The 10482-nt window shown below is 48.5% G+C and overlaps 1 protein-coding gene across 1 annotated transcript in view; it reads right to left on the bottom strand.

Moving 5' to 3' along the window:
- The window catches only part of LOC109887027 (serine/threonine-protein kinase DCLK2), a 73985-nt gene that overhangs the window by 49353 nt on the left and 14150 nt on the right, over positions 1-10482 (bottom strand). Inside the window, 4 exon segments of the mRNA XM_031791616.1 lie at positions 293-384; positions 496-618; positions 746-875; positions 9475-9839. Of these exon segments, the coding sequence (XP_031647476.1) occupies positions 293-384; positions 496-618; positions 746-875; positions 9475-9839 (710 nt within the window).

The following is a 10482-nucleotide window of genomic DNA, read 5'->3' as shown; positions in this document are numbered from 1 at the left end:
CTCTCCCTCCCCTCCCCCTTCTCTCCTCTCCCTCATCTCCCCCTTCTCTCCTCTCCCTCATTCCCCCTTCTCTCCTCTCCCTCATCTCCCCTTCTCTCCTCTCCCTCCTCTCCCCCTTCCCTCCTCTTCCCTCCTCTCCTCCTTCTCTCCTCTCCCTCCTCTCCCTCCTCTCTCTCTCCTCTCCTCCTCTCCCCCTTCTCCCTCCCCTCTCCCCTCCTCTCCCTCCTCTCCCCCTTCTCCTCTATTTCCCTCCTCTCCATCCTCCCCCCTCCACCTTCCCTCCTCTCCTCACCTTGAGGTTGCGTCGGGTCCCCGGGCTGGTAGGGGAGGGGCATGACCTCGCTGACTTAGCCACACCCACCTGAATTCCTGTCCCCTCATTAGCTAGTGAGAAAAATCAAGAAAGACTTTTACTTCAGGCAGCCAATGAAATATTGTAGAGACCAAAAATGTGATTTTGATTGGTTTAAACTAAAAAATCAGTTCTCTCATTACCTGGGCCAGGTGATTTGGTTCTGGGTGGAGTTCTGGGCGGGGTTTTGGGCGTGGTCACGCTGGAAGGTTTGGGAGACGACGGCTTCAGAGGAGTGGAGGAACGAGACATTTTCACCCTAGAGTCTGGAGAGAAACACGTCCAAATGATTAACAACGACGTCTCAGTTTATTTAAATGAACACTTCCGAATCTTTACATGGTTCCTCACCGGAACGAACCGGTTTAGTTTTACCGGTTGCTGGTAACGTACCGTTGACGAACGCGGAGGCAGCCTTCCCGCTGTGTGTGATGGCGTAGTCGTCCTGAGCGTAACGGAACTTCTCCAGACCACACGCCATGAACACGTCATCATCACCGAAGAAGTCCTGCAGGCTGGTCACCTGTGGGGGAGGTTAGAGGTCAGAGGTCAGAGAGAAGAAGTCCTGCAGGCTGGTCACCTGGGGGGGGTTAGAGGTTAGAGAGAAGAAGTCCTGCAGGCTGGTCACCTGTGGGGGGTTAGAGGTCAGAGGTCAGAGAGAAGAAGTCCTGCAGGCTGGTCACCTGGGGGGGGTTAGAGGTTAGAGAGAAGAAGTCCTGCAGGCTGGTCACCTGGGGGGGGTTAGAGGTTAGAGAGAAGAAGTCCTGCAGGCTGGTCACCTGGGGGGGGTTAGAGGTTAGAGAGAAGAAGTCCTGCAGGCTGGTCACCTGGGGGGGGTTAGAGGTTAGAGAGAAGAAGTCCTGCAGGCTGGTCACCTGTGGGGGGTTAGAGGTCAGAGAGAAGAAGTCCTGCAGGCTGGTCACCTGTGGGGGGTTAGAGGTCAGAGAGAAGAAGTCCTGCAGGCTGGTCACCTGTGGGAGGTTAGAGGTTAGAGGTCATCTCTCTCTCCCCATCTCTCTCTCTCTCCCACCCTCTCTCTCTCTCTCAGCTCGAGTACTATTCCATTGATGCTGAGAAACTGTGTCAGCCGTGTGTGTGTGTGTGTGTGTGTGTGTGTGTGTCAGCACTGCCGGCGGCAAACTTGATCAGAATTCTAGGACATGCTTAGTCAGACACTCTCTCTCTCTCTCTCTCACACACACACACACACACACACACACACAGTACATCAGACCTCAAACACAGAGAAATGTCTAGTGGATTAAATACAAATTGTAGATCAAAATGACAGCGATTTGCTACAAACTGTAGACGAGAGAGAGAGAGAGCGAGAGAGAGGTTCTGCAGACACGCATGCTAATTACTTTCAGTTGCTAGGGAGAGACTGGCAGGATTTCTGTTTTGTTGGCTCGCCAGCCTACACACACACACACACACACACACACACACACACACAGGACAGTGTCTTTTGTGTGACTGGGTGATTTCTCTCGGCTGTGTTCCAAGTGGCAGCCAGTTGGTTTGACCAGTAGGACACTACAGTATGGAATAGACACAGACAATGACTCATCGCTTATAAACCTTTCTCTCTCTCTCTCTGTCTCTCTGTCTCTGTCTCTGTCTCTGTCTCTGTCTCTGTCCTCTGTCTCTCTCTCTCTCTCTCTCTCTCTCTCTCTCTCTCTCTCTCTCTCTCTCTCTCTCTCTCTCTCTCTCTCTCTCTCTCTCTCTCTCTCTCTCTCTCTCTCTCTCTCTCTCTCTCTCCTCTCTCTCTCTCTCTCTCTCTCTCTCTCTCTCTCTCTCTCTCTCTGTCACTCTCTCTGTCTCTGTCTCTGTCACTCTCTCTGTCTCTGTCTCTGTCACTCTCTCTGTCTCTGTCACTCTCTCTCTGTCTCATTTTGCTATGAGGCGGAGAAAAAGATTTGCAGTTTTACAGCAAATTGTCTTGCTGAAGGTCAGGTTCCCTGGGCACTTGCCCTACATACCCAGTCAGTAATTAGACCCTGATTCCTACCAGTTTAGATAGCTAGCTAGACGAATTAACATAATTACACCATGATTCCTACCAGTTTAGATAGCTGGCTAGACTAATTAACATAATTACACCATGATTCCTACCAGTTTAGATAGCTGGCTAGACTAATTAACATAATTACACCATGATTCCTACTAGTTTATATAGCTGGCTAAACTAATTAACATAATTAGACCAAGTAACCAATCTAAAAACATGTAGCTGACATGGACCAATCGGGTGACTGTCAGTGACTGACATAACAAGAGAAAAAACTGCTGATGCACAACCTGACTTCACCTTGTGTATTCTACTATTCTACCTAGCAACAGTAAGTTGTGAGCCCGACTCGGGGGCCCCTAGCGGCTGTGGCTTATGCCTAGGGCCGGCCCTGCTGCCTCTCCTCTCCTCTCGTCCCCCTGAGGAGTCTTTCAGGATTTTCCCTCCTTTTCTGCAGCAGGAGCCCTGCAGCATACAAATTCATCTCTCCCCTTCTCTTTCCCCCCTCCCTCTCTCCCCTTCTCTTTCTCCCCTCCCCCTCCTCTTTCCCCCTCCCCCTCCTCTTTCCCCCCTCCCCCTTCCCCCCCCTTTTCCCCTCCCCCTCTACCCCCCCCTCCCCCTCTCCTCTACCCCCCTCTGTCTCTCCTCACCCCTTTCTCCCTCTCTCCCCTCATCCCCCCCTCTCTCCTCTTCTCTTCCCCATCCCTCCTTTTCTGCCCTCTCTCCTCCCTCTCCTCTCCTCCCTCTCTCTTCTACCCCCCTCCCTCTCTCCTCCCTCTCCTCTCCTCCCTCTCTCTTCTACCCCCCTCCCTCTCTCCTCCCTCTCCTCTCCTCCCTCTCTCTTCTACCCCCCTCCCTCTCTCCTCCCTCTCCTCTCCTCCCTCTCTCTTCTACCCCCCTCCCTCTCTCCTCTTCTCTTCTCCCTCCCTCCTTTTCTGCCCTCTCTCCTCCCTCTCTCTTCTGTATGACTGCTAGACTGCTTTAAGGTGGATGAACAAACTGAAAGGAGAGTGGGGCCCAGAACAAACTGAAAGGAGAGTGGGGGCCCAGAACAAACTGAAAGGAGAGTGGGGGCCCAGAACAAACTGAAAGGAGAGTGGGGGGCCAGAACAAACTGAAAGGAGGGCGGGGCCCAGAACAAACTGAAAGGAGAGTGGGGCCCAGAACAAACTGAAAGGAGGGAGGGGCCCAGAACAAACTGAAAGGAGAGTGGGGCCCAGAACAAACTGAAAGGAGAGTGGGGGCCCAGAACAAACTGAAAGGAGAGTGGGGCCCAGAACAAACTGAAAGGAGAGTGGGGGCCCAGAACAAACTGAAAGGAGAGTGGGGCCCAGAACAAACTGAAAGGAGGGCGGGGCCCAGAACAAACTGAAAGGAGAGTGGGGCCCAGAACAAACTGAAAGGAGGGAGGGGCCCAAAACACTTATTCGTCTTCTTCAGCAAGAACTACTATTAAATCAGCTCTCAGCCCATTCTAATGTTAGTATTCGGGGGTAGGACCGGTTCAGGGAACAGAACAGAAAACTGGAAACTTGACGAACAGAACCAGAACCAAGAACAAAAGTGATCCATTCTGTTTCAGAACAGAACCATTATTTTAAAATCATGGGAACCGGTTAATAATGTTATTTTGTGTTACGGCCATTTGTTTCGGGTCCCACAACAAAACTCCTCAATGTCACCCAGGAACCGATTCCTGTCTGCCCCTCCCCCTCCATCAGAAGTCTACTGTAGCTACTGATGTAACACACATGATTCAGAAATTAGGGAGAGAACTTTTCTATTAGAGAAGAACGGATGATCTTTTTTTTCATCCAATGCTAGTTACTACGGTTACCACGTTTTAAATTGGATTTATTAACGACAAAAAGGTGAGACGTGTTTTATTTGAATTCGCGTGCCGTTCTGCACACACAAACTTGTTCGCTAGCTAGCTTGTTAGCTATCTCTGGTCTAGCCATGGAAAACTCTAGACGCCATTATGTGAAATGGAACCGAGTGAGGGTCAAGGGTCAAGGTTAGTTAATAAGACAACTCTCTCCTGAAGTTCAAAGACATTTAAAGTTCCTTTGTAGAAAGCCGCACCTCCGCAGGTATTATTCTGTTGGTCTAATTCAGATTCACAACAAGATGCCCAGTGCTTCAGGCCTTCAGGTCTCTCCTCACCTGCATGTCACACTACACTTGTCTGTCCAATGTATATGGATACCTGCTCGTCCAACATCTCATTCCAAAATCATGGACATTAATATGGAGTTGGTCCCCTCTTTGCTGCTATAACAGCCTCCACTCTTCTGGGAAGGCTTTCCACTAGATGTTGGAACATTGCTGCTATAACAGTCTCCACTCTTCTGGTAAGGCTTTCCACTAGATGTTGGAACATTGCTGCTATAACAGTCTCCACTCTTCTGGGAAGGCTTTCCACTAGATGATGGAACATTGCTGCTATAACAGCCTCCACTCTTCTGGGAAGGCTTTCCACTAGATGTAGGAACATTGCTGCTATAACAGCCTCCACTCTTCTGGGAAGGCTTTCCACTAGATGTAGGAACATTGCTGCTATAACAGCCTCCACTCTTCTGGGAAGGCTTTCCACTTGATGTTGGAACATTGCTGCTATAACAGCCTCCACTCTTCTGGGAAGGCTTTCCACTAGATGTTGGAACATTGCTGCAGGGACTTGCTTCCATTCAGCCACAAGAGCATTAGTGAGGTCGGCACTGATGTTGGGCGATTAGGCCTGGCTCACAGTCGGCGTTCCAATTCATCCCAAAGGTGTTTGATGGGGTTGAGGTCAGGGCTCTGTGCAGGCCAGTCAAGTTCTTCCACACCGATCTCAACAAACCATTACTGTATGGACCTCGCTTTGTGCACGGGGGCATTGTCATGCTGAAACAGGAAAGGGCCTTCCCCAAACTGTTGTCACAAACCTGGAAGCACAGAATCTTCTAGAATGTCATTGTTATGCTGTAGCGGTAAGATTTCCCTTCACTGGTTCCAAAGGCAGTTTGGAACTCGGCAGTGAGTGTTGCAACCGAGGACAGACGATTGTCATGAGATTTTTACGGCTTGTGTGGCCTACCACTTCACACCTGACCTGTTGGTGCTCCTAGACGTTTCCACTTCACAATAACATCACTTACTAGTTGACCTGAGCAGCTCTAGCAGGGCAGAAATTTGACGAACTGACTTGTTGGAAAGGTGGCTTCCTACGATGGTGCCACATTGAAAGTCATTGAGCTCTTCAGTAAGGCCATTCTACTGACAATGTTTGTCTGTGGAGATTGCATGGCGGTTTGTGTTCGATTTTATAATATATTATTAATTATTAATTAATTATTATTAATATTATAATAATACAATACATAATAAGAAGAAGTTCAGAGTTCTAACAAGGAACAGAAAGGAATTATACTCTTTGGGTTGAACCGGTTCAGAACTTTATTTTTGCTGGTTGGAACAACAACAAAAGAATGGTTCTGATCAAAACGGAACCGTTAGAAAATCATTTTGGTTCTAACAACTTGAATAGTAGTAAAGTTAAGGGGTGATGAAGGTTCTGATTCTAATGCGTTGTCACAGAGATGAGACGTTCTAGAATAACAACTTGAATAGTAGTAAAGTTAAGGGGTGAAGAAGGTTCTGATTCTAATGCGTTGTCACAGAGAAGAGACGTTCTAGAATAACAACTTGAATAGTAGTAAAGTTAAGGGGTGATGAAGGTTCTGATTCTAATGCGTTGTCACAGAGAAGAGATGTTCTAGAATAGCAGCATTCTTCCATTAGTCCCCATTCTAGAACATACAGAACACAGACAGACGGAGCGCTGTATCTCTCTCTAATGCTTATTGACACAGATAAATACATCTGTCTCTCTCTCTAATGCTTATTGACACAGATAAATACATCTCTCTGTCTCTCTCTCTAATGCTTATTGACACAGATAAATACATCTGTCTCTCTCTCTAATGCTTATTGACACAGATAAATACATCTGTCTCTCTCTCTAATGCTTATTGACACAGATAAATACATCTGTCTCTCTCTCTAATGCTTATTGACACAGATAAATACATCTGTCTCTCTCTCTAATGCTTATTGACACAGATAAATACATCTCTCTGTCTCTCTCTCTAATGCTTATTGACACAGATAAATACATCTCTCTGTCTCTCTGTCTCTAATGCTTATTGACACAGATAAATACATCTCTCTCTCTCTAATGCTTATTGACACAGATAAATACATCTGTCTCTCTCTCTAATGCTTATTGACACAGATAAATACATCTCTCTGTCTCTCTCTCTAATGCTTATTGACACAGATAAATACATCTCTCTCTCTCTAATGCTTATTGACACAGATACATACATCTCTCTGTCTCTCTCTCTAATGCTTATTGACACAGATAAATACATCTCTCTGTATCTCTCTCTAATGCTTATTGACACAGATAAATACATCTGTCTCTCTCTCTAATGCTTATTGACACAGATAAATACATCTGTCTCTCTCTCTAATGCTTATTGACACAGATAAATACATCTCTCTGTCTCTCTCTCTAATGTTATTGACACAGATAAATACATCTCTCTGTCTCTCTCTCTAATGCTTATTGACACAGATAAATACATCTCTCTGTCTCTCTCTCTAATGCTTATTGACACAGATAAATACATCTCTCTGTCTCTCTCTAATGCTTATTGACACAGATAAATACATCTCTCTGTCTCTCTCTCTCCTTTTCATATACATATATCTCCACAGCTTCTGTCACACACTGAACACACGGCAGGTAGCATTGGACTAGTAACCGAAAGGTTGCAAGATTGAAACCCCGAGCTGGCAAGGTAAAAATCTGTCGTTCTGCCCCTGAACAAGGCAGTTAACCCCCTGTTCCCCTGAACAAGGCAGTTAACCCCCTGTTCCCCTGAACAAGGCAGTTAACCCCCTGTTCCCCTGAACAAGGCAGTTAACCCCCTGTTCCCCTGAACAAGGCAGTTAACCCCCTGTTCCCCTGAACAAGGCAGTTAACCCCACTGTTCCCCTGAACAAGGCAGTTAACCCACTGTTCCCCTGAACAAGGCAGTTAACCCCCTGTTCCCCTGAACGAGGCAGTTAACCCACTGTTCCCCTGAACGAGGCAGTTAACCCACTGTTCCCCTGAACAAGGCAGTTAACCCCCTGTTCCCCTGAACAAGGCAGTTAACCCCCTGTTCCCCTGAACAAGGCAGTTAACCCACTGTTCCCCTGAACAAGGCAGTTACCCCACTGTTCCCCTGAACAAGGCAGTTAACCCCCTGTTCCCCTGAACAAGGCAGTTAACCCCCTGTTCCCCTGAACAAGGCAGTTAACCCCCTGTTCCCCTGAACAAGGCAGTTAACCCCACTGTTCCCCTGAACAAGGCAGTTAACCCCACTGTTCCCCTGAGCAAGGCAGTTAACCCACTGTTCCCCTGAACAAGGCAGTTAACCCACTGTTCCCCTGAACAAGGCAGTTAACCCACTGTTCCCCTGAACAAGGCAGTTAACCCACTGTTCCCCTGAACAAGGCAGTTAACCCACTGTTCCCCTGAACAAGGCAGTTACCCCACTGTTCCCCTGAACAAGGCAGTTAACCCACTGTTCCCCTGAACAAGGCAGTTAACCCACTGTTCCCCTGAACAAGGCAGTTAACCCCACTGTTCCCCTGAGCAAGGCAGTTAACCCACTGTTCCCCTGAACAAGGCAGTTAACCCCACTGTTCCCCTGAACAAGGCAGTTTAACCCACTGTTCCCCTGAACAAGGCAGTTAACCCACTGTTCCCCTGAACAAGGCAGTTAACCCACTGTTCCCCTGAACAAGGCAGTTAACCCACTGTTCCCCTGAACAAGGCAGTTAAACCCACTGTTCCCCTGAACAAGGCAGTTAACCCACTGTTCCCCTGAACAAGGCAGTTAACCCACTGTTCCCCTGAACAAGGCAGTTAACCCACTGTTCCCCTGAACAAGGCAGTTACCCCACTGTTCCCCTGAACAAGGCAGTTAACCCACTGTTCCCCTGAACAAGGCAGTTAACCCACTGTTCCCCTGAACAAGGCAGTTAACCCCACTGTTCCCCTGAACAAGGCAGTTAACCCCACTGTTCCCCTGAGCAAGGCAGTTAACCCACTGTTCCCCTGAACAAGGCAGTTAACCCCACTGTTCCCCTGAACAAGGCAGTTTAACCCACTGTTCCCCTGAACAAGGCAGTTAACCCACTGTTCCCCTGAACAAGGCAGTTAACCCACTGTTCCCCTGAACAAGGCAGTTAACCCACTGTTCCCCTGAACAAGGCAGTTAAACCCACTGTTCCCCTGAACAAGGCAGTTAACCCACTGTTCCCCTGAACAAGGCAGTTAACCCACTGTTCCCCTGAACAAGGCAGTTAACCCACTGTTCCCCTGAACAAGGCAGTTAACCCACTGTTCCCCTGAACAAGGCAGTTACCCCACTGTTCCCCTGAACAAGGCAGTTAACCCACTGTTCCCCTGAACAAGGCAGTTAACCCACTGTTCCCCTGAACAAGGCAGTTAACCCCACTGTTCCCCTGAGCAAGGCAGTTAACCCACTGTTCCCCTGAACAAGGCAGTTAACCCCACTGTTCCCCTGAACAAGGCAGTTTAACCCACTGTTCCCCTGAACAAGGCAGTTAACCCACTGTTCCCCTGAACAAGGCAGTTTAACCCACTGTTCCTAGGCCGTCATTGAAAATAAGAATTTGTTCTTAACTGACTTGTCTAGTTAAATGTAAAAAAATAAAAACACACACATTCCCTTTCCGTCCTACCTGTTTCCTGTCCTACCTGTTTCCCATCCTACCTGTTTCCCGTCCTACCCGTTTCCCGTCCTACCTGTTTCCCATCCTACCTGTTTCCCGTCCTACCTGTTTCCCATCCTACCTGTTTCCCATCCTACCTGTTTCCCATCCTACCTGTTTCCCGTCCTACCTGTTTCCCATCCTACCTGTTTCCCGTCCTACCTGTTTCCCATCCTACCTGTTTCCCATCCTACCTGTTTCCCGTCCTACCTGTTTCCCATCCTACCCGTTTCCCATCCGACCTGTTTCCCGTCCTACCCGTTTCCCATCCTACCTGTTTCCCGTCCAGTGTATAAAGCCTCTTGACGGCACCAGAGTCCAGTTTGATGGCTTCGGTGATATCCTCCAGAACCTGGTCGAAGGAATGCGCCGTCTTCTTGTTCAATAAAATCCTGACTGCTTTCCTGGGCTTCACTCCACTACGAATCACCGTGACCAGCTTAGGTTTTATAAAGTCATTACTCTCTCTGACCAGCTGTTGACCGCCCGGGCCCGGGCCAGACCCAGACCGCGTCCCAGGGGCAGTAGGGGAACCACTAGAGGTGCCAGTGGTAACACCGGGCTTCCAGTTTGGGTTGTTGATCTTGGTGTAGTCCAGTTTACGATAGGGCTCGTTGGACGCACACACGTAACAGTCACCTGGGAGGAGAGACATTATGAATACATCTCACACACACACACACACACACACACACACACACACACACACACACACACACACACACACACACACACACACACACACACACACACACACACATAGCAGTCACCTGGGAGGAGAGACATTATGAATACATCACACACACACACACACACACACACACACACACACACACACACACACACACACACACACACACACACACACACACACACATAGCAGTCACCTGGGAGGAGAGACATTATGAATACATCACACACACACACACACACACACACAGACACACACACAGACACAGACACACACACACACACACACGTAACAGTCACCTGGAGGAGAGACACTCGTCCCAGATCAATACTCTGGGATCCATTACAACCTCCATCAGACTGTGTGTGTGTGTGTGTGTGTGTGTCAGAGTGATCTCCCTCCTCAGGAGCAGAGTGAACAGAGCAGAAGAGGCTGTAGTGGGGGCATCCTAAAATAGCACCCTATTCCCTACATAGTACACTACAGACTGGGGGCCCATAGTACATTACAGACTGGGGGCCCATAGTACACTACAGACTGGGGGCCCATAGTACACTACAGACTGGGGGCCCATAGTACACTACAGACTGG

This window comes from Oncorhynchus kisutch, linkage group LG16 (assembly GCF_002021735.2).
Source record: "Oncorhynchus kisutch isolate 150728-3 linkage group LG16, Okis_V2, whole genome shotgun sequence".
Classification (NCBI taxonomy): Eukaryota; Metazoa; Chordata; class Actinopteri; order Salmoniformes; family Salmonidae; genus Oncorhynchus; species Oncorhynchus kisutch.
This window is presented reverse-complemented; position numbering and strand designations above follow the sequence as displayed.